The sequence below is a fragment of the Scyliorhinus canicula genome, chromosome 28 (genome assembly GCF_902713615.1).
Source record: "Scyliorhinus canicula chromosome 28, sScyCan1.1, whole genome shotgun sequence".
NCBI classification, from domain to species: Eukaryota; Metazoa; Chordata; class Chondrichthyes; order Carcharhiniformes; family Scyliorhinidae; genus Scyliorhinus; species Scyliorhinus canicula.
The window spans coordinates 9841819-9866387 of record NC_052173.1 but is presented as its reverse complement, the minus strand read 5'-3'; the positions used below and the strand labels follow the sequence as shown (position 1 = coordinate 9866387).

Here is a 24569-nt window from a genome sequence, read left to right as displayed (position 1 = left end):
CATCAAACGTTTTCTGCATGTTTGTGTGTTTGTTACCTGATTCTCCAGTACCTACAAGCTCTTGGGTGTGTCCGTGCATGTATCTGTTTGTATCTTTATATGCCAATGATGCATGTGTGTTTATAACAGTGACTGACAAACCATTTTTGTTTGAAGGACCCCTTTTCAAATGGGTCAATAATCACATCCCTCCCCCCCCAATCTAAACAATAGTACTGTGTAATATTCTTGGGGGGGGGGGGGGTTAGTTCGGCTAGCTAGATGGCCAACAGCGCAAGCTTCATTCCCATTCCAGTTAAGGTAAACTTGGGACCTGCCTCCGTGCCTTGCTCCTGAGTGAAAATGGAAACCAACACTGACAAAAACTGTAAAGGAAAGGGCTCAGAATGAAGCATTAATGAGAACCTGCCGTTGAGCAGAACACACTTGAATGAATGAATAATACTCCTAATACAGAAGGGCTGCATGTAAAGAGTGTTTTAAGAAGACAGGTATTTAATCACAGACATCAGTGAGTTGGGTGTGCCTGTTTCTTACTGCACTGGGGAAGCATAGCCCGGAGAGAACACTGGGGTGGGGCAGTGGGATAGGAGAACACCTTTCACTGTTGCCCACTCACCTATAGTGCCCTTGGTGGTGACTCTGTTCCATGGATCTCCTGGAATGTTTTGCAGACTCCAGTTGAGGATTAATGGTCCAGAGGGTGTGTAATGAACTCCAATTGGCTTTGTTGGTTGGCCAATTGGAGTATGAGCTCCCTCAATGATAGCTCATTGAGGGGGCCCATATAATCACCTGTGTAGGCTTTGTGAGCCAGTCTTAAGTTGACTGGACTGCTAGCAGCACTGTTTGTAGCTGCTCCTGTAATATCATTATTATAAATAAATATTGGTGTGGTGACGGAACTCCTGCCTCCCGTGGATGACTACAGGGTGTGTACATGTGGGTATGTTTGTGCACACAATAGTGTGGGATGCACAAAGTGGCTTTATTACACAGAGGACTGCGAGAGGCAGACTCCCCCAGAAAACATCCACATGACACTTCCTCATTCAGTGTACTTTCCCAAATTTGAAGCAAATGCTCTCTCTCAGAGTATGAAAGGTCGATTTAATAACACCAGAGGAAGCTAATTAGGTTTGCAAACTTTAAAAGAGAGATAAGAAGAAAAATGAAATTCTGGCATCTTTGAGAATATGGTAAAACTAATTACAAGCCTTTTGTGAAAGGTTTCGAAGAAAGAGGAGCCCTGGTCACCATTCTGTTAATGCTCTTTCCTCCATTGCTGCACTGTTGTAGCTCCAAGGCTAAATTTCAACTGTGCAACTTTCATTGAATTTTTTCCTTTTTGAAATGCTATCAGCATAAAACTTAATCTTGTTGACAAGATCATTTACTTTGTTATTTTCATAAGAATGTGATTGATCAGAGCATTTAAAAGCAATATATGATTTTTCTGTTGGCAGCTTCACTTAATGACTGAAGAAGTGGGATTAGAAACTGTCTGTCATTCTTGACTATAAATCTCTTTCAACATTAAAGAGTGAAGTTGATGTAGTTTACCAAGTCCAGTATAACAACTGCTTAAACGTGTCGCAAGAAAACTGCTGCACTGATTGATTCTAATTCTGCTATCTTGCACCAGACTCGTTTTGATGGCAAATAGTACACAGGGTGATGCAGGAGTACAAAACGCTTCATGCTAGACTGTCGGGTGCCACATGGGCCTCCTCAGTTAGATGTCAACCGTAGTTCGCTTGTGGATTCAAGCACCGTTCATAATCTGGGCTGGCTGTACCTTGTAGGGCTGAGAGAGCGCTGTCACCGGGGCAGTGCTGCACTGTCGCGGGGGCAGTGCTGAGGAGGCGCTGCGCTGTCATGTGGTGAGCACTGTACTGATGTGCTGGCAGTACGAGGGAATGCTGCACTGTGTTGAGGGCTGTACGAGGAAGTGCTGCACTGTCGTGGGGGCAGTGCTGAGGGAGTGTTGCACTGTCGTGGGGGCAGTGCTGAGGGAGTGCCGCACTGTCGTGGGGCCGGTGCTGAGGGAGTGCTGCAGTGTCATGGGGGCAGTGCTGAGGGAGTGCTGCACTGTCAGAGGGTCAGTACTGAGGGAGCGCTGCACTGTCAGAGGGTCAGTACTGAGGGAGTGCTGCAGTGTCATGGGGCCGGTGCTGAGGGAGTGCTGCAGTGTCGTGGGGGCAGTGCTGAGGGAGTGCTGCACTGTCGTGGGGACAGTGATGAGGGAGAGCTGCACTGTCAGAGGGTCAGTACTGAGGGAGTGCCGCACTGTCAGAGGGTCAGTACTGAGGGAGTGCTGCACTGTCAGAGGGTCAGTACTGAGGGAGTGCTGCACTGTCAGAGGGTCAGTACTGAGGGAGTGCCGCACTGTCAGAGGGTCAGTACTGAGGGAGTGCCGCACTGTCAGAGGGTCAGTACTGAGGGAGTGCCGCACTGTCAGAGGGTCAGTACTGAGGGAGTGCCACACTGTCAGAGGGTCAGTACTGAGGGAGTGCCGCACTGTCAGAGGGTCAGTACTGAGGGAGTGCTGCACTGTCAGAGGGTCAGTACTGAGGGAGCGCTGCACTGTCAGAGGGTCAGTACTGAGGGAGTGCTGCACTGTCAGAGGGTCAGTACTGAGGGAGTGCCGCACTGCTACAGGGTCAGTACTGAGGGAGTGCCGCACTGTCAGAGGGTCAGTACTGAGGGAGTGTTGCACTGTCAGAGGGTCAGTACTGAGGGAGTGCTGCACTGTCAGAGGGTCAGTACTGAGGGAGTGCCGCACTGTCAGAGGGTCAGTGCTGAGGGAGTGCCGCACTGTCAGAGGGTCAGTACTGAGGGAGCGCTGCACTGTCAGATGGTCAGTACTGAGGGAGTGCCGCACTGTCAGAGGGTCAGTACTGAGGGAGTGCCGCACTGTCAGAGGGTCAGTACTGAGGGAGTGCTGCACTGTCAGAGGGTCAGTACTGAGGGAGTGCCGCACTGTCAGAGGGTCAGTACTGAGGGAGTGCCGCACTGTCAGACGGTCAGTACTGAGGGAGTGCTGCACTGTCAGAGGGTCAGTACTGAGGGAGTGCCGCATTGTCAGAGGGTCAGTACTGAGGGAGTGCTGCACTGTCAGAGGGTCAGTACTGAGGGAGTGCCGCACTGTCAGAGGGTCAGTACTGAGGGAGTGCCGCACTGTCAGAGGGTCAGTACTGAGGGAGTGCCGCACTGTCGGAGGGTCAGTACTGAGGGAGTGCCGCACTGTCAGAGGGTCAGTACTGAGGGAGTGCTGCACTGTCAGAGGGTCAGTACTGAGTGTGTGCTGCACTGTCAGAGGGTCAGTACTGAGGGAGTGCCGCACTGTCAGAGGGTCAGTACTGAGGGAGTGCCGCACTGTCAGAGGGTCAGTACTGAGGGAGTGCTGCACTGTCAGAGGGTCAGTACTGAGGGAGTGCTGCACTGTCAGAGGGTCAGTACTGAGGGAGTGTCGCACTGTCAGAGGGTCAGTACTGAGGGAGCGCCGCACTGTCAGAGGGTCAGTACTGAGGGAGTGCCGCACTGTCAGAGGGTCAGTACAGAGGGAGTGCTGCACTGTCAGAGGGTCAGTACTGAGGGAGTGCCGCACTGTCAGAGGGTCAGTACTGAGGGAGTGCTGCACTGTCAGAGGGCCAGTACTGAGGGAGTGCCGCACTGTCAGAGGGCCAGTACTGAGGGAGTGCCGCACTGTCAGAGGGTCAGTACTGAGGGAGTGCTGCACTGTCAGAGGGTCAGTACTGAGGGAGTGCTGCACTGTCAGAGGGTCAGTACTGAGGGAGCGCTGCACTGTCAGAGGGTCAGTACTGAGGGAGTGCCGCACTGTCAGAGGGTCAGTACAGAGGGAGTGCTGCACTGTCAGAGGGTCAGTACTGAGGGAGTGCCGCACTGTCAGAGGGTCAGTACTGAGGGAGTGCTGCACTGTCAGAGGGCCAGTACTGAGGGAGTGCCGCACTGTCAGAGGGTCAGTACTGAGGGAGTGCCGCACTGTCAGAGGGTCAGTACTGAGGGAGTGCTGCACTGTCAGAGGGTCAGTACTGAGGGAGTGCCGCACTGTCAGAGGGTCATTACTGAGGGAGTGCCGCACTGTCAGAGGGTCAGTACTGAGGGAGTGCTGCACTGTCAGTGGGTCAGTACTGAGGGAGTGCTGCACTGTCAGAGGGTCAGTACTGAGGGACTGCTGCACTGTCAGAGGGTCAGTACTGAGGGAGTGCCGCACTGTCAGAGGGTCAGTACTGAGGGAGTGCTGCACTGTCAGAGGGCCAGTACTGAGGGAGTGCCGCACTGTCAGAGGGCCAGTACTGAGGGAGTGCCGCACTGTCAGAGGGTCAGTACTGAGGGAGTGCTGCACTGTCAGAGGGTCAGTACTGAGGGAGTGTCGCACTGTCAGAGGGTCAGTACTGAGGGAGCGCCGCACTGTCAGAGGGTCAGTACTGAGGGAGCGCTGCACTGTCAGAGGGTCAGTACTGAGGGAGTGCCGCACTGTCAGAGGGTCAGTACAGAGGGAGTGCTGCACTGTCAGAGGGTCAGTACTGAGGGAGTGCCGCACTGTCAGAGGGTCAGTACTGAGGGAGTGCTGCACTGTCAGAGGGCCAGTACTGAGGGAGTGCCGCACTGTCAGAGGGCCAGTACTGAGGGAGTGCCGCACTGTCAGAGGGTCAGTACTGAGGGAGTGCTGCACTGTCAGAGGGTCAGTACTGAGGGAGTGCTGCACTGTCAGAGGGTCAGTACTGAGGGAGCGCTGCACTGTCAGAGGGTCAGTACTGAGGGAGTGCCGCACTGTCAGAGGGTCAGTACAGAGGGAGTGCTGCACTGTCAGAGGGTCAGTACTGAGGGAGTGCCGCACTGTCAGAGGGTCAGTACTGAGGGAGTGCTGCACTGTCAGAGGGCCAGTACTGAGGGAGTGCCGCACTGTCAGAGGGTCAGTACTGAGGGAGTGCCGCACTGTCAGAGGGTCAGTACTGAGGGAGTGCTGCACTGTCAGAGGGTCAGTACTGAGGGAGTGCCGCACTGTCAGAGGGTCATTACTGAGGGAGTGCCGCACTGTCAGAGGGTCAGTACTGAGGGAGTGCTGCACTGTCAGTGGGTCAGTACTGAGGGAGTGCTGCACTGTCAGAGGGTCAGTACTGAGGGACTGCTGCACTGTCAGAGGGTCAGTACTGAGGGAGTGCCGCACTGTCAGAGGGTCAGTACTGAGGGAGTGCCGCACTGTCAGAGGGTCAGTACTGAGGGAGTGCCGCACTGTCAGAGGGTCAGTACTGAGGGAGTGCCGCACTGTCATGGGGCCGGTGCTGAGGGAGTGCTGCACTGTCGTGGGGCCGGTGCTGAGGGAGTGTTGCACTGTCGTAGGGCCGGTGCTGAGGGAGTGTTACACTGTCGTGGGGCCGGTGCTGAGGGAGTGTTGCACTGTCGTGGGGCCGGTGCTGAGGGAGTGCTGCACTGTCGTGGGGACAGTGCTGAGGGAACGTTGCACTGTCGTGGGGGCAGTGCTGAGGGAGTGCTGCACTGTCGTGGGGACAGTCTGAGTGAGCACTGCAGTGTTGTGGGGGCAGTGCTGAATGAACACTGCAGTGTTGTGGGGGCAGTGCTGAATGAACACTGCAGTGTTGTGGGGACAGTCTGAGGGGGAATGCACTGTCGTGGGGAGAGTGCTGAGGGAGCACTGCAGTATCGCGGGGGCAGTGCTGAGGGAGTGCTGCAGTATCGCGGGGGCAGTGCTGAGGGAGTGCTGCAGTATCGCGGGGGCAGTGCTGAGGGAGTGCTGCAGTATCGCGGGGGCAGTGCTGAGGGAGTGCTGCAGTATCGCGGGGGCAGTGCTGAGGGAGTGCTGCAGTATCGCGGGGGCAGTGCTGAGGGAGTGCTGCAGTATCGCGGGGGCAGTGCTGAGGGAGCGCTGCAGTATCGCGGGGGCAGTGCTGAGGGAGTGCTGCGCTGTCGTGGGGACAGTCTGAGTGAGCACTGCAGTGTTGTGGGGGCAGTGCTGAGGGAGTGCTGCGCTGTCGTGGGGACAGTCTGAGTGAGCACTGCAGTGTTGTGGGGGCAGTGCTGAGGGAGTGCTGCGCTGTCGTGGGGACAGTCTGAGTGAGCACTGCAGTGTTGTGGGGGCAGTGCTGAGGGAGTGCTGCGCTGTCGTGGGGACAGTCTGAGTGAGCACTGCAGTGTTGTGGGGGCAGTGCTGAGGGAGTGCTGCGCTGTCGTGGGGACAGTCTGAGTGAGCACTGCAGTATCGCGGGGGCAGTGCTGAGGGAGTGCTGCGCTGTCGTGGGGACAGTCTGAGTGAGCACTGCAGTGTTGTGGGGGCAGTGCTGAGGGAGTGCTGCGCTGTCGTGGGGACAGTCTGAGTGAGCACTGCAGTGTTGTGGGGGCAGTGCTGAGGGAGTGCTGCGCTGTCGTGGGGACAGTCTGAGTGAGCACTGCAGTGTTGTGGGGGCAGTGCTGAGGGAGTGCTGCGCTGTCGTGGGGACAGTCTGAGTGAGCACTGCAGTGTTGTGGGGGCAGTGCTGAGTGAGTGCTGCGCTGTCGTGGGGACAGTCTGAGTGAGCACTGCAGTGTTGTGGGGGCAGTGCTGAGGGAGTGCTGCGCTGTCGTGGGGACAGTCTGAGTGAGCACTGCAGTGTTGTGGGGGCAGTGCTGAGGGAGTGCTGCGCTGTCGTGGGGACAGTCTGAGTGAGCACTGCAGTGTTGTGGGGGCAGTGCTGAGGGAGTGCTGCGCTGTCGTGGGGACAGTCTGAGTGAGCACTGCAGTGTTGTGGGGGCAGTGCTGAGGGAGTGCTGCGCTGTCGTGGGGACAGTCTGAGTGAGCACTGCAGTGTTGTGGGGGCAGTGCTGAGGGAGTGCTGCGCTGTCGTGGGGACAGTCTGAGTGAGCACTGCAGTGTTGTGGGGGCAGTGCTGAGTGAACACTGCAGTGTCGTGGGGACAGTCTGAGGGAGCACTGCAGTATCGCGGGGGCAGTGCTGAGGGAGTGCTGCAGTATCGCGGGGGCAGTGCTGAGGGAGTGCTGCAGTATCGCGGGGGCAGTGCTGAGGGAGTGTTGCACTGTCGTGGGGCCGGTGCTGAGGGAGTGCTGCACTGTCGTGCGGGCAGTGCTGAGGGAGCACTGCGCTGTCGCGGGAGCAGTGCTGATGGAGTGTTGCACTGTCGCAGGGGCAGTGCTGAGGGAGTGCTGCACTATTGTAAGTTTGAATAAGATATAAAACTGTGGTCCAGTATGCCCTTTTGGGTGGATGCCACAGATCCCATGGCATTATTGCAAAAAGAGCAGTGCAGATCCCCTGGAGTCCTGCCTAATAGGCAACATCAAAAATAGATTGATCATTATCATATTGCTATTTGTGGGAGCTTGCAGTGTGCTAATTGGCTGCTGTATTTTCCTACATCACAACAGTGACTGCACTTCAAAGTACTTAATTGCCTGTAAAGTGCTTTGCAACATATTGAAGTTTTAAAAGGCGCTAAATAAACACATGTTCAGTACACCACACTTGCCTGTGATGTAGTAATAGGTTTCAATATTAATAAGCGATCACATCGATTGTTTAGAAAGAAATGAGCCACGGTTTGGCAGTGACCTATTCTTGACTGCTCCTTTCGTTCGGGGTGTAGTTTGCAGTGGGGGCAAATAGGTTGTCAAAAGGTAGGCAATAACCAGGCGGTGAGATCAATAGCTAACTGTGATCACTGGGCCATAGAGAAACTGGGCTTCCTCATAGCCTGAGAATGTATTCAATAAAACTTTACATGGACATGCCTGCAGACGTGCAAGTGTTACAGTCAGCCACAGTTTTTGGTCCTGATTGTTACCCAGTGATCTCCGTTAAAAAATTTCACTGCGGTGTCTCGACATTGGGTGGCGTTGGCATTGAACTGGGTTGTAATGCACATCCTGGTTGAATAGCCTGGCAAATCTCGCTGGGCTCACACGCGAATGCCAGTTTTGGATCCCAGTCGGAATCACGAGGATTGGGACGGTGAGGGGAAGGCGCTTCGGAAAGAATAAATCGCATCAAAAAAGATTAGATCCAGGAAAGCGTGTTGCTCGAGAAGAGCTTTCTAAAAAATGTGTGTGAAAATAACAGGGCTGTAGCAATTCAGCATCCCCATGGGGATGTCATCTGTAATTGTGCCAACCAGAATGGATAATAATAGACTCCATGTATGAAAGGTCTGTGTTATCACAGTTGATGTGGATCTGTGTGCATTGAGATATGTTGCCGATGATGGGAGTAACCTGGTTCAGACCCACTTCAAAGAGAAATTCTCACCTGGTGAATAGATTGTATGTGTCAGCTGTGGCGCCATGGGTAAATCTTGCTTCCCACTCTGGAGACCTGAACCCAAAATCCAGGTAGACATGCCCAGTGCAGTATTGAGGGAGTGCTGCACTGTTTACTGAACACAAATGAGACTTTAAATCGAAGCATGTCTGCTCCCCCGGCTACATATAAATGATCAACTGATACTTTCGAAGAAAGCAGAGGAGTTCTTCCTGGTGTCTTGGGCGATATTTATTCTTCATCAACAAAAAAGTTAATCACATTGCTACTTGAAGGATCTTGCTGCATGCAAATTAGCTGCCACATTTCTGACAGTGCAACACTGCAGCACCTATAGGATCTCCCCGAGTACGTGTGATTAATGTGCTGTGTATTGTCTGTTTTTACAGGGTGATTTACTGAGCCCCTGTCGTTGTGATGGTTCCGTGCGCTGCACACACCAGCCGTGCCTAATCCGCTGGATCAGCGAGCGAGGCTCATGGAGCTGTGAGCTGTGCTACTTTAAATACCAGGTCCTGGCAATCAGCACCAAGAACCCCCTGCAGGTCAGTTGCGGACATCCATTGGCATATTGGGAAGCGGGGCAAGACAAATGTACCTTGGATGTGTTTAATCTGTCGCGGTTGTAGTCTCCTGCTTGGCCTCTCCATGACAGATCACCCAGCCCATGGTTTGAGTGGATATGCATGATAGCCCCTGCCAATCTTTCAAGGCTGTCAGATGATGTCTGAACTGCCATGTAATGTTCCAGTGCTTTCTCCCTCGGGGTCGGTGTTGGTGAGTCATGAGGCTCTACTGCCTTCAGATGGCTATTTACTGTAGTCCTGGCAAGCCGACTGATCCAGGTATGAAGAAGGAGGCAGGGTAATTATGGAAATGCCCCATAAAGATTCAAATGGTTGCCATGTATTGGAGCTTCAGTGCACTGTGTCACCCAGTCACAATCCTATTGGTGCCATGCACAGTGCTCGCACCATGTTGGTGGCATCTTATCTGTGTACCACAGGCAAGGAATTATCACCAACAGGGTACAAAAAAATAAAGCCCCTCCCCTCGCCCCATCTCCTCTACTATCAAATGCCATTATGGGATATTGATTCCAATCTCAGCAACACTTTCCTATCAATTACTCTTCACAAAGAAAGATGTTAATACGTTCAGGAAAATAGCAAGCAGAGGAAGCTGATCGGAAGGTGCTGGTGATTATACAAGACCATTTCAAACCCACTGGAGAAATAATTTACTCAGCAAAAGTCAAAGTGATGGCAGGCTTTTCATTTGAAAAAGACCCACCTCCTACACTTTTTAGTTCTGAAACGAGACAGCGAGGCTTCCTCCGCACTTTAAGCCTCACAACAGCTTTTGCTGCACAATGGCACTGAGGCGAGTTGTAAACCAGAGCAGCTTTGCCACAGACCCAGCAGCAAGGCAGAGCGAGACATCCTCCCTCCAAGCAGTATGACACCACACACCATCTTGACCTGACTCCAAATTCACGTGTTTCTGCCCGTGAGCAGTGAATCCGCTTCGCACTGACGTCACAGCTGTTTCTGTGAATGGTGGCCGAGATGGACAGACGTTCTAATTGACAAACAATAAAACCTACACAGTAACAGAGAGACGGGAGAGATTCAGAGACTGTTCCCGCCCTTCCCTCAGCTCTCTTGACTTGGGGGTTGGCACAAAGTTCCATGGGTACTAGCTGCCCTCGGGTATCTCACACACTCGCCTGTTTATTACGTTGAGCTTGGACAGTAAAGTTCAGTGGGGCATTCAACCCTGGGTGACATTGTAGTCAAGCCGAGTCTTTTGCCATCCCAGCATCTGCACACATGCACTTTCCAGTGAGGGGAAGGCGGGTGAAAGGTGGTGGGGAGCAGGGGCAGTGGAGAAATTTTGATAAATTTGAAAAACAAATGTAGGGTAGCACTCTTGGCTGACTCTTGCCCTTCCTAACCCATGTTGCTGGGGACTATTGTAGCACCTCCGCTTCTGCACTGGTCGAGTTGAGTTAATTCAGCACCAACTGAGGACCCATCCCGAATCAGGTCCATATGGTTCAGTACTGCACTGGTTCACGCAGTTAATGGCCTGAACCACCAATCTTCCAACAAAGGGCATCAGTCTTCTGGGGACATCGCTCAAAAGAGACCACAAAGCCCACTGTAAAATAACTACCCCTTCAGCTCGGTCTGGTTTCTACAATCATGCCAGTTTTTTTGGACCAATGCGTGAAATGCACAACACAACTGGTATGATGCGGGCGGGGGTGAAGGTGGAAAACCTATTCTTAAAGGCGCAGTGTTTGCATGAAAAAGTGCTTGGCAACTGTTTCTCATTTGCTAACAAGAACCACAATGGCTTGGTCACCTTGAATGCGACATCAATGTGGTGCAAAACAAGCCTCTGCATGCAGCTCTCTTCACAAGCAAGCACAAGGGGCTGGTTTAGCACAGTGGGCTAAACAGCTGGCTTGCAATGCAGAACAATGCCAGCAGCGCCGGTTCAATTCCCGTACCAGCCTCCCCGAACAGGCGCCGAAATGTGGCGACTAGGGGCTTTTCACAATAACATCATTGAAACCTACTTGTGACAATAAGCGATTATTATTATTAGAAACTGTGCACCTCCCCCATTCAACCCTTTCCAGCACTTTTTCCTGAAGACAGTGCCCCCTTTAAACGTTTGAAGCAAGTGGTTTTATTAATGAGCGATAAATCTAATGTGCACAGGAGAAGTTGAAATATGAACTGGCGGGGAGGGGGGGGGGGGGGGGGGCACAGCGGTGGGGGCGGGAGTTTGGAGAGGTGGGGTGGGCTGGTTTAAATTGTGTTACCTGTGAGTTAATTAGTTTGGCTAGCTGCTGCAAGTGTTCCTCAACATTCACACTCCTCCAGGTAGCTGCCTTCAATTATAAAGTACTGGAACATCAAATTCATGTACTCCCTGCAGCTAGTCTAAACCAGCTACCATGAACAAACTACCCAGCGTGTGTATATTTATCTCTCGGTCACCTCCCCTCAAATCCCAGTGCACACTGTCATATATCCACCTGAAGGTCTGAGGATGAGCTGGAAGATGCATTGTCCTGCCATTGTGACATGCAAAGCCTCTGATGTCAGGCATGCAAATACCTCGAGGTGAGTCACATGACAGTCATCAAATCAGAGGATGAAAAGATGTAAAGCATGTGAGTGGCTGATTTTAACACCATCAGCTCTGATCAACTTTGCTTTGAGATTCTGAGAGAGAGTTTAATGGATGCCAGCCGTGGCTCAGGGGTAGAGCTCTTGCCTTGGAGTCACAAGGTCATGGGTTCCCGTCCCACTCCAAAGACTTGAGCACGTAATCCAGTCTGACACTCCTCGCACGGTGCTGAGGGAGTGCTGCACTCAGAAGTGCCCCTTTTCAGATGGAATGTTCAACTGAGGCCCCATCTCAGGGAGATGGGGGAATGAAATTATGGCCATTAGAAGAGCAGGGGCGTTTTCCCCGGTGTCCAATATTTATCCCTTAACCAACACCAAAAAACAGACAATATGGCCATTTATCACATTGCAGATTGTGGGATCTTACTGTGCGCAAATTGGCTGTGGCATTTCTCTACAGTTCAAACGTACTTTGTAGAATATTTTGGGATGTCCTGAGGTTATGAAAAGCGCTATCTAAATGCAAGTCTTTTGTTGTTTCCAAGTTAAGCCTGGAAGTCCTTGGCATATGCAGCAAACATCTGCGCTATTTGTATGTTAGCAGGAATATCAAGAAAGCTAATCACATGAAGGAGATCATAGATGCATCATTGAGCATTTTCACTCATGACCACCAGTACCACAACACGGCAAGACAATTCTTGAATGCACATCGGATCATTGCCTGCGCCACTGTTGCCTTTCGGGCCCATATACACAATTCTGCGCCCTCTATAATCTCAAAGGGATTTTGGTCTTTCAATGCCGAGCTGTTACGTGGCCATCAACTCTGAATGCCTCCTTCCCTATGGTCTCTTGAAAAAGAAAAGCGGAGGGAAGACCAACACCAGCTTCTGGGGCCGTGGCTCATGAACCCCTTTGGGCAGAAATAGAGTGCAGGTACAGTGAGGCCATTCTATATACAAAGTGGTTGCACATCCCAATGGTATGTTCCCAATTGGGGAACACCTTCCAGTACAAACCCCTTCAAGGTGCTCGCAAATCATCTGCTGCATATACCATAACTTCACCTTGCAAAGAGGTCATGCCACAGCAGCTGAAAGGCAGGATAGAGGAGCCACACTGAAGGAATTAGCTGCTCATCCACTCATGCGGCAAGAAAGTCTGGCAGACCAAGCACTGATTGAAGTTTGCTTCCGTGTATCTGGCCTGTTTCTTCCTTTTGCAATCTCCATTCTCCAAATGAACTATTCTCTCGATCACCACCTCTGACAATTTCCTGGGCCGTATCTCAAATCCTATCTTTTACTGGCCACTTGCTTTTCATGTTGATGCATGACTGTCATCATCTTGTGATGGCGACCGCATTACATGCGATCATGAACATCCAATGTACTGCTTTTCCAAAGGGATTTTGTTATGGAAGGAGTAAATGTGTTGGTGGCCTGATGGAATTCTGGTGCCCTATATCATCCTGTACCATACATGGCAATGACCCCCCACTTTGGCCATACACTCTACTGTGGCAGCTATCTGCTCCTGTATCCTGGGACCCCTCTATTGTTAAAAGTCGAAGGATGAATGGTGGCCCAGAAGTGGGCTAGTCTTTGAAAAACATTCCCTCAATCATTTTGAGGGCAGCATTCAGGGTAGTGACACTAACTCCTGCCTCTATCCCTCTCCATCCAATCTCGCAGCACCCCAAAGCTGGCCGAGACCTTTACAGCTGCATTGGAGAATTCCTTTTTCAAAAAAATAAATTTAGAGTACTTTTTTATTTCCAATCCACCTACCCTACACATCTTTGGGTTGTGGAGGTGAAACCCACGCAGACACGGGGAGAATGTGCAAACTCCACATGGACAGTGACCCAGGGCTGGGATCGAACCCGGGTCCTCGGCGCCGTGAGGCAGCTGTGCTAACCATTGCACCACCGTGCCCGCCCCAGTATGAGATTTCCTAAAGATGTGCTCCTACTGCGCTCATGATCTATTCCACCATCGAGGGCTCCAGTACAGATTCCACAGTAGTTGATCTGTGTTTCAGGATGGAATGCACTGCAGAAAAGTTTGCTCAAAGTTGTGAAATTCTGGCTCGTGGATTCATCACAGTCGTCCCCAGAAATGCGCAGAGAAGTGACTGATGTGGATGATCCTCCTCAGACAGAGTCTCCGCTTGTTAGCAAATCCAGCGAGATCTGAATCCCTATATGGTGGAGCAGACTGCCGACTTCCTGCCCATAGGTGCATGACCTTGAGCAGACAAAGACCTGCTTCTTCTCACTTGTACAATGTTTCTTAACTCCAAGATTTATCCTTCAACCAACATCACTGAGACAAATTATCTGGTCAGTACCAAATTGCTATTTGTGGGGAGCTTGCTGTATGTAAATTGGCTGCCAGATTTCCGACATGACAGAAGTTATTGCACTTCGACAATAGTACTACATTGACTGTAAAGCACTTTGGGATGTCTTGAGGTTGTGAAAGACTGAAAATGCAAGCCTTTCTTGCTTTCCTCCTCATCCTTGTTGCCTGGAGCCTCCTGGGGTGTATGTAGCTGTGCTGTAGAATTGGTGATTGTCACTGATGGTGCTGTAAGGTGTTGGGTACACAGGCTATCTCTTCATTTAGTTCTTCCCTTCCTGAGAAGATAGGGTGATTAAAATTGTTAACCACCTGCCTCAGTTAACCACCCTCAAGCATTCCCTTCAGTGCATCAGATTCTTTAAAAAACAAAGTGTCACACTGGATAATGGCATGACCGGATCATTCCAATACCAGCCAAGGGACAGTGGGGGCAGTGAGCAGGAGACATCTCCCATTTCCTTAATGCTCTTGCATCCATTTATATCATAGAACATACAGTGCAGAAGGAGGCCATTCGGCCCATCGAGTCTGCACCGACCCACTTGAGCCCTCATGTCCACCCTAACCCCGTAATCCAATAACCCCTCCTAACCTTTTTTGGACCCTAAGGGGCAATTTGTCATGGCCAATCCTCCTAACCTGCACGACTTTGGACTGTGGGAGGAAACCGGAGCACCCGGAAGAAACCCACGCACACACGGGGAGAACGTGCAGACTCCCAGCAGGGAATCGAACCCGGGATCCTGGAGCTGTGAAGCAACAGTTCTATCCACTTGTGCTACCGTGCTGCCCATCAGGGTTGACTTTCTTGAATGGGGACAGGATAGTCAGCAGCATGGTCTCCTTCCGCTGATTTTATACCACCTTCTCCTGAGATATTGCAGGTTGATGGAGCCAGTGATGGTGTCGACATAGCTTCAAGGCTACACAATGGATAAACACTGACCTGCTAGGCTGGGAAGCAAACATTTCCCTTCAAGAATTGTTGTTGTGCACATAATATTGACATTTCGACTGACCCGTCAGGGATTCTTCGAGGTGGGAAGGGTCATTCATGCAATGAATTACATTGATTAACATCCGCTTGCTAAAATATATTCTGTTTTGTGACTTTCTTTCATGCCCAATGGTACTTTTGGCCGAACATTTGTAGATTTCTTTCGCTTCGATAGCTGCTTCCTGTTATGCGGTACGCGACCCCAGTCTGGGTTTTCTGGCTCTCTTTTTAAAGTCGTGTGATGGATTGGTTCTTGGGTTTGTTGCTTGGTGATGTGACCACTTAAATGAACGCTCTTGAGACCCAGACTGTGGCTCAGGTGGGCAGCACTCTCGCCTCTTGAGACCAAATGTTGCCGTTTCAAGTTCCACTTGAGCACGTACTCCAGGTAGGGCTGCACTGTCTTTCAAATGAGACGTTAAACTAAAGCCACCATCCACCCTCTCGGGTGGACAAAACAAAGCCCACAGTAATTATTTGAAGAAGAACAGGGAGAGTTCACCCACTGTCCTGAGCCCAGTATTTATCCCTCAGCCAACATCACAAAAACGGATGATCTGGTCATATCACACTGCTGTTTATGGGATCTTGCTGTGTGGAAATTGGTGGCCACGTTTCCTATATTACAACAGCACCTCATTGGCTGTACTCTGTAAATGTCAGCCTTATTTCCAACTCCTCTGGGCTTCTGATTTCTCATCTCCCTTCAGCTCCATCATGGGCACAGTTCTGGCTGGTTCTGCTATTTCCTCTCTTTCTTTCTTTCCTGCTGCACCAGGTGCTTCTCCAGAAGAGTAATCCTGCCAATAAATTGCTACTCTTCCCCCTTCCCTTAATCCCTGGAGAAATGCTTCCAGCACCTGACTGACTGTTTCCATTGCCCAGAGAAATCTCAACACAAACAGCGGCCTTGCTCTCTGACTCCCCTCGGCTCTATGTCAGGACTTTTGCATTTTTGAGAGGAGTGGCTTTTCTTTTTTTTTTTTTTTTAAAATTTAGATTACCCAATTATTTTTTCCAATTAAGGGGCAATTTAGTGTGGCCAATCCACCTACTCTGCACATTTTTGGGTTGTGGGGGCGAAACCCACGCAGACACGGGGAGAATGTGCAAACTCCACACAGACAGTGACCCAGGGCCGGGATTCGAACCTGGGACCTCAGCGCCGTGAGGCGGTTGTGCTAACCACTAGGCCACCGTGCTGCCCCTGGAGTGGCTTTTCTTATTGATCGGGGCGCTCTGTTGAAACTTTGCCATGCAGGCGCTATAAGCATGCAATTTGTTACAGGTCCAGCAAAGTGTAAAACGCTGGGTCACATGGCATGCCTGTTGTTGCTCAATGAAGTTTAAGCAGTGTGCACATCCCTCAAATCTTGTTCATATGGTCATTTATGGGCGATGGCATGACAATGCATTGTGCTGCTCCATGGTGCAGTTGGCAATGACACGGTCTCGTGCGTTACTGAGTTGGTCCAAACCAGGCGGGCTGCAGGGCTAATTCCTGCTCTGTGTTGAAGTAGCTGATCTCAGCCAGGATGAGAGATGCGGGGTGAGGCGTCCGGGGTCGAGCTCCTCCTGGTCACTTTCCACTGGGCCCCTAGCTTGGAAAATGCACATGGGTGTCGGGTAGGAGCAGGATCAAGCTTGGGTTGTGATTCCAGCAACCTCCACCCCCACCAGATGAATAGCCTGCCGACACTGGGTAGACTCGTGAAGAATGGTCACCTGACTGAGATACCAGGGAGCTGTGGGCACTGATGGAACTGTACCACAGCATGACTCATCATTTTGTGGGGACAAAATTAGAGCTGTACCAGGTGACATAAGGCAAAAGGTATTACTGATTCTATGATTATTGGGCCCGACCAAACACATGTCCCACATGTTCTGCATTGCCCTGTTTTAATATTTTTCGACGCACAATCTGTGTTCTAGAATACAATACGACCTCTACATCTTTGACTTTTGCTACCCATAACTACCCAGCACCATCAGTTTCACATCATATCGCACAAACCTCGAAAGCACTTTCTGATTTTAGTAATTCAGTTTTAAGCTAGGAAAGCCCAGTCATACCAGACAACAATCTCCTGCACCTCCTGATAGCTGCCTCGTAAAGCCAGTGGCCTCGGAACTTGATACTCCACCAGCCTCACTGAGGGAGACGATGCAGGGCATGGAGAGAGAGAAAAAAATAGCACAACAAAAAGACAGGAGTCAAAGCTTTGAGGTAAATGGTGACCAGGGACTGGGTTGAACTCAGGGAGAACACTGGCCTTTCAGCCCAAGTCAAATTCTGACTAGCATGAGGGATCAGTGAAAGGACCCTGACATGAAGAGAGTTGAGAAAATGACAATCCAGTCACTAATTCACAGCATGTAACTGCTGCTAATCCACCCCACTCGGAGGCCATAAGGTGGCTGATATGCAAAATCAAAATGCTGCATTGCTTCCGAACCCTGCTGTACCAAAGCTAGAGTTAAGGCACCTTGTTGGGACAGAGGACAGGTAACTTTACTCTGTATCTAACCTGTGCTTTATCTGACCTGGAGCTGCTTCATGCTGTCACAGCTAATCCCAACGCTACTCGATCTGTCATGTCTGAGTGCCTTTGTTCTGACCAGTGCTTGAGATTGTTCATTTTGACTGTACAGTAGATTCAGACTGGCCGTAACATCTCTAACCACCGTGGCAACTTTAGCCAACCTATGAGCCAGATCTTTAGATGACTTCCTGTCTGCCATCCAATGCTGTCATAATTTCATGCGCTATAGCAATCAAGTCGTGATACTGGCATAAGGTGCTTGGCTTTAATGTTATTCTCTTTCCCTCTTATGTTTCCAACCCTGGCCCACTCATTCTCGTGTGTCACAATCTTTTTCTTAATTTCTCTTTCCCTCTACTTGTTCATTCCGTGCTTCTTTTCTGTCTCTCTGATTTCTTTTTATCTTTTTTCCCATCTTCACTCTTGTTATACTTTGTCTCTTTCTATTTTTTTCTCTCTCACCTCTTCCTCTTACCACGCTCTTCTATTCCATATTCTGCGCCCTTCTCTCTCCCATTTCAGTGGCAGGCAATCTCCCTCACAGTGATTGAAAAGGTCCAGATAGCCGCCATCATCCTTGGCTCCCTCTTCCTAATTGCTAGCATCTCCTGGTTAATTTGGTCCTCCCTCAGTCCGTCGGCTAAGTGGCAGAGACAGGACCTGCTCTTCCAGATCTGTTACGGAATGTATGGCTTCATGGACATCGTCTGTATAGGTAAGCATCTCTGTGTCAAACATCAAAACTGTACATCGTGCTATGGTCAATGTCCTCTGAACTTTCCTTTCTTTTGACTTCTAAGGTTCAAATATGCCAGTTTGCACCTCTTCCTCCCATACGGTGTTGAAATCAGGACCGTAGCAGCCTAGTTTAACCTTCCTAGGACCTTAAGGTGGAAGGGTTCTGCCTTCTTTCCTCTGACTATCTCCAAGCTTTTAGAACACAGGGTTGGTGTCACCCAATTTATCTTGTCTTCTCTAGTTGTCAGTTTGGCTCAGTTGGTAGCACGTTTGCCTCTGAGTCAGAAGGTTGTGGGTTCAAGCCCCACTCTAGGACTTGAGCGCATAATCTACATTGTCACTTCAATCTGATGAAGTTCTGTCCTTTAGGGAAGCTGTTAAATCAGTGACCCGACATATTAAAGATCTTCTAGAATACTCTTTGAAGAAGACCAGGGAAATTTTCTGGTGACCAACATTTCTCTCTGAACCGAGCTGGTCATTCATCTTATTGCTGTTTGTTTGATCGTGCTGTGCGCAAATTGCCTGTCGCATTTGGCTGTATAATGGTGCCTACTTTCCAAGCAATTCATTCAGTGAGGTGTTTCTGAGAGATGTGACAATGCGCTATAAAATTGCAAAGCTTTTGATTCTCTGATGCTGTTTTTCAACCTTGGTTATGGCACTGTTGATTGTCGCCTGAGCATTAATTTGTTTAAAAAAAAACACAAATTACCTATCATCTGGTTGTACCCCCTCACTCTTACTGAGTATGTGCAGAAAGAGTTCAAGGCGTTATAGGAGTGGAACTTCCCTCCCTTATTTAATTGTTACCAAGGAGAGGGGCAAATCTCCCATAATGCAGTTCACCAGCGGAGCCTATTTAGTGACCTCATTTTGTAATCCCATCGACAAATCAAGAACATGAAACAGCCTGTGCATTAATTTGTTGCCCATGCTTCAAATTGAAATCTGTCTGAAAACATTTGTGCTGTTTATGTTTACATCCAGTGATTTATATGCCAATCTTTTACAAAAATAATGATGTGAGCTGTATAATATAAATGGCAGCAGGTCATGGTGAGAGATTACTTGGATTTTCAACCCGGAAACCCCAAGTTCAAATCTCCAATCCATCATACGCCCAAGCTTTCCTTGGAGTGGAGCTTGACCGTCTCAGCCTGTTTTGGCTGATTGAGGAAGGGGCAAGTGGTTGAAGAAAGGCTTCCTTCCCTCCCCACTTCATCACTGCACTGTGCCAGTTGTCAGGTCAATTGGTATTTCGTGTCCAGAAGGAACAGGCAGTGATTCGGTTACAATGCTGTGGTGGCTTGCTGAAAGTCATGTGGTAGGATGCGCCGACAGCCAAGGCTTCTTGGGTCATATGACTGGAAGGCCCAGTGAGACAGTGCCATGTGATGTTGGGCAATGATGCTTGTGGCATTGTTCATGGTAAGTGGGAGAAGATATTGTGTCATGATGACAGATGTATGACACCATGAAATGTATCATAATAACTAAGTGTCACATTGTGATAGATGTTTCCTCATCAGGGTAAGAGAACTGTCTTGAATGCTTTTCTGTTGGTTAGGTGATGCCCTTTAAGGCCATAAAGTGGACTCAAACTTAGCAATGGAATACTGTAGGTCTGCTTAGCAGGGTCAAAGCCAGGCAGATTAATAGAATGGATGAGGATGGTCCATTCTCTGTTGATCCTGGCCGTGTTACAGATTAGATCTGACCGCAGCTTGTAATCCCACCCGTATAGGTGAGACTTCTTGTGAAAACAGGGGAACGAGGACAATTCCACTCCATACAAATCAAGGATTTTAGATGATAACTTAGCGACTGGGAAACAGAGCATTGGGAGTATGAGCACAAATCAATTATGTGGAATTGTCTGTAAAATTTTCCCAATGGGATCGGTTTAATGCTTTTAAATTTGCAGCAACCCTTGTGCCTAATCATGAAAGATGACCTTTAGTTTAAACAGTCTTAAGTTAATGCACCATACCAGCCTAACCTTCTCCATGTGACCTCCACTGGGACTTGTCTTCTTGTACACAATACGTTAGCTTTGCCTCGAGGCTAACCAGGATATTCTCTAGGCAGCAGCAAGTGACTTTTCAGATGCTAGAAGAAGCAACTAAGAACATCGGGAAAAAATTCAGTCAAGGACTTGAAAAGACCATTCAGCCCATTGAAGCTCGTCCCTTTTGTACTCAAACTCCTCTAACCTAGTATCGAGCTACATTTTGAATGCCGTCTGATGTTTCAGCCTCTACCTTAATTAAAGGGGTAAAATTTATCTTTGGAAGAAAAACAGGAGACTGACTGTAATTTAAAGAAATTCTTTGTGAGAGCGTCACTTTCAAGATTGGCACTTATTACCCATCCGTATTTGCCCGAGAACGTTTGCCACATGCTAGGCTAATTCAGAGGGCGGTTCAGACTCAACCATGTTGATGTGGGACAAGAGTCTACACCGAGGCCTAGACCAGTGAGAACAGCAGTGCCGTGTGATTTGAATTCACACTCTCTGGATTACTAACCCAGTATCATAACCACCATGTTTTTGCACTCCCCCAGATTTCAATAGTGGATTAGTAGTTATGGAGAAAAACTGGCCCTAGCCATTTTGTTTTGTAAATACCTTTATAAAATTCCTCTTAGTATTTATTCTGAAATTAATTCTTGAAGTTAAATTCGAATAGAAGTCTTTTTACCTCACACGTGCCATGGCTCTGGTTGTCTGGAACACTCCTGGGCATGTTTTATTGTTTATATCACTCTCCTGACTTGCAGGTTAACTCTCTCAAGTCTCCTGTTTTGAAACGTTGCCAATAATGAAGCAAACTCAATAGTAAATCCTCATCTAACCATAAAGGCTTCCACTACGCTGGCAGAAAATGCATCCTTTGGCATTCAAAACACAAAATATAACAAAGTGACCCCCCTCCACCCCCAGACTATTTGCAAGCCAATCTTGGTCAAGGAGAGAACAGAAGGCAGGACTAGCTGTTAAAATTGCCGTGTGGAAATAATGACTGATGGATGCAGTGGGTTGGTTCAACACAAGGCCACATCTTGCAAAGTATTAAATGGAATTTATCTTATTTCACTGAAGATTTTATAAGGGCATCAGATGTTATTAATTGCACTGACGGAGGCAATACTTGCATTTTCCTTAACTCTTATACAAAGTGAGATAACGGGCGCGATTCAGAGGACTCAAGTTAAAGTCCGTTGAACGGTGCGTTTAGCAGGGTGTTTCTCGGTCCTTACAGGGCCGAGAAAGACCCCGCTATTCAACGGCACTTTGCCGTTTTTTTATGGCCCCATTGAGGCCACTCTTACGGCTACTTGCGGATTAGGGCGCCATTTTCAAAGGCAGCCCTGATCTTTCGACCTCTTTCTGCGCCCCCATTGTGGCACAGGAACCCCCCATGTCACCCAACTTACCCCTTCCGTGGTCCTCGGGTCCACCCTCACCCCACCTCTTATGGGCAAGGCTCCCCGGGCCTGATCCCTGGCATGACAACCTGGCACCTGGGCACTGCCAGCCCAGCACTATGGCAGTATTGCTGCCAGTGCCAGGTTGCCCATGTCGGGTCAGGCCCGGGAAGCCCCAACGCCACCCCCACCCCACGAGACCACCTTATGAACCAGTACCAGCCAGAGCGAGATCCAGACCCCACCACGCCACGAGATTCCATTGAATCCTACGAGGCGTTTTGAGCATCGCGAATCACGATAAAGACCTCTCACGAGATTCGATAGCCTCGCCCTGACACCAAGTCAGACATGATGAGGCCGCTGAATTACGGCCAACATTTTCGACAGGGAATTAAGACCACAGACAGGACCGCTCAAAATTGTCAGAAAGTAATAACGCACCTCTATTTAAAAGGACTACGGTTGCCAACTCTAGCTGGGTCCATTCCTAGAGGTTTTATCACATGACCTCCCACTGCCATATTCCCACAATTATTCAATCTTCCAAATGTAACACTTTCCACGGCCATTTGGAAAGTGACACCCAATTGGCAATTGGGTTTAACTTTTTTAAAAATAAATTTAGAGTACTCAATTCATTTTTTCCAATTAAAGGGCAATTTAGCGTGGCCAATCCACCTACCCTGCACATCTTTGGGTTGTGGGGGTGAAACCCACGCAGACACAGGGAGAATGTGCAAACTCCACACGGACAGTGACCCAGAGCCGGGATCGATCCTGGGACCTCGGCGCCGTGAGGCAGCAATGCCAACCACTGCGCCACCGTGCTGCCCCCAATTGGGTTTATCTTGACCATTGGTGAGACGAGTCTTTCTCTCTCTCTAATATTTTGATAACTATTAACTGAAAATGGTCAAAAAAGAAACAACCCACAATTTTGTTCAATTAACCTGTGATTTGTCCCCTGGGTTTTGCTCACAGCAGTACCCTGTAAATGTTAGCTTTCTTTCCTGGAGACACCAGAGCAATCCTGGAGGGTTGGCAAACCATTATAGAACACAAAATTCTAAACTGTACTTTTTTAGGGAAGATTTAGCGAGTAACAGTGCTTGTATACTCAGCTTTATTTTTTGTTCTAATTGGATGGAATGATTTGCCCCCTCCTCAATTTACCTTTGGTTGTACAATGTCAGTCGCTGGAGGTCTTTGTATGGAACAAACACTCCATTTATCGTGAAGTCACCTTCACACTGGTTGTCCCTCATCTAACCTTGACTCCACAGGGCCTTTCAATTCCTGCAGGGCTTTTAGTCCAAAGTGGAACGGAGAACAGGAGGACTACGTCTTGTCACCAGCCCCTAAAATGCATGCTTTACACGTTAATGAGTGTCCCATCTTGAGCCCATGTTTTGTTTCCTCACCTTTCTTCATCCTACCAAATCGATAAAGGGAAGTATCTAGTAGCCCAATTGAGAATTTGTTCAACCTTCAAGGTGAGTGGAATTCTGAATGATTGTGCAGGTCAAGCTGCAGCTAGCTGAATGGGAGTCGAACTACACAGTTTGCTGGGGATGCAAAGACTGAAGAGGCTTTTAAAAATGTTTGTGGATTGTCAGGAGTCTTGGCAGCACTGAAATATTAATTACTGCTAAATGATGATAACATAATGCACGGTTTTGAGTTTTAAAAATTTGAACACTCTTTTGCAGGCCTCATTATTCACGAGGGATCATCGGTGTACCGAATCTTTAAACGCTGGCAAGCTGTTAATCAGCAATGGAAGGTACTGAACTATGAAAAATCCAAGGACCTTGGGGAAGCTATTAGCGGGACAAGCAAGATAGGGGGAAGGAATTCACGGACGAACCACTCGTCAAACAATGACAGGAGTTCCACTCAGCGCACTGGAACCATTTTGAATCATCACTGTGGATATACCATCCTGCACATTCTCAGTTATCTGAGGCCTAACAACCATCAGAATGGTAACAGCTCAAATCGAGAGCTGGTCATGCGAGTTACAACTGTCTGAAACAAAATGAAAAGGACCGCTTACTGTTCATCACTTGAAAAAGTGCAAACTTTAGACTTTCAAACAAAAAAAAAGTACCACCAGGGTTGTGAAAATACGTTAACTGGAGGCTCAGAATGACAACAGTACGTTCAGTGTGATGGACCGAAATAGGCCTGGTCACAGGCCCCGACGTCTACTCCTGGAACTCGCCATCTTCATTGTTTTCTAAACATTTTTTAAAAAGTCTCACTTGAAGCAAAGCTCAGAAACCCCAGACCCAGTATTTTATAAAGGGAGATTAAAAAAAAGAAACAAAAACGAAGTTGAAGCAAAACGGAACGCAAGATAGTTTGTTTAAAAACTGCCCCCCCCCCCCCCCGAAAATGTGCAATAACGAATATCAGTTCCAAAATGCTGTGGGATTTCGGCAATAAGTTTTCTGTGTACTTCACCTTTTAATTTAATGCATGTCACTGTTTTCTTCTCCTTCCACCTCAAAATGGGAGAAAAATAATTTATATGCAAATTGTGGTCGGCAAATAAATTTCTGTTTTTTTAGGAGGGAGGCCCTAGAGTTTTTAGCGAGCTTTAAATAGAGGTTTGTGAGGAATATCAGGATTTAATTTAAACACAATACCCAATCTTGGTGCCACAGAAGTGTATAAATATTCAAACAATTTGGCCTACCTTGGTCCCACAGAGTGTACAGATAGTCAAATAACTTTAAGAGTGGTCGATCAAATGTGTACGTAATAGACAAGAGGGTGACACAGAGTGCATTCTAATATGTACAGGGCACTTTTTTAATATATCCGAATACAATCCAGGATAAAATTCCCATATATGTTATGACAAAGACTTCACGAGCAAACAGAGGAATTTCACACAGACCTGTTACAGCATGTCTGTTATTAATATCACACAAACATCATTCAGTTAATTTGATTAAATTCTCTTTCTGGTTTCATTTTCTCTATTTGGGTTCGGCAAATATTTTCCCTGGTGATGGTGCTGGAAGTGGAGCTGAA

The 24569-nt window shown here is 48.8% G+C and overlaps 1 protein-coding gene across 1 annotated transcript; it reads left to right on the top strand.

Moving 5' to 3' along the window:
• Nucleotides 1-261: 261 nt before the first annotated feature.
• Nucleotides 262-24102, top strand: march9 (membrane-associated ring finger (C3HC4) 9). Its single transcript, XM_038786324.1, has 4 exons — nucleotides 262-300; nucleotides 8683-8838; nucleotides 17877-18069; nucleotides 23237-24102. The coding sequence occupies exons 1-4, from the start codon at nucleotides 262-264 to the stop codon at nucleotides 23557-23559; spliced, it is 711 nt and encodes a 236-aa protein (XP_038642252.1). The 3' UTR covers nucleotides 23560-24102.
• The last annotated feature ends 467 nt before the right edge of the window (nucleotides 24103-24569 follow it).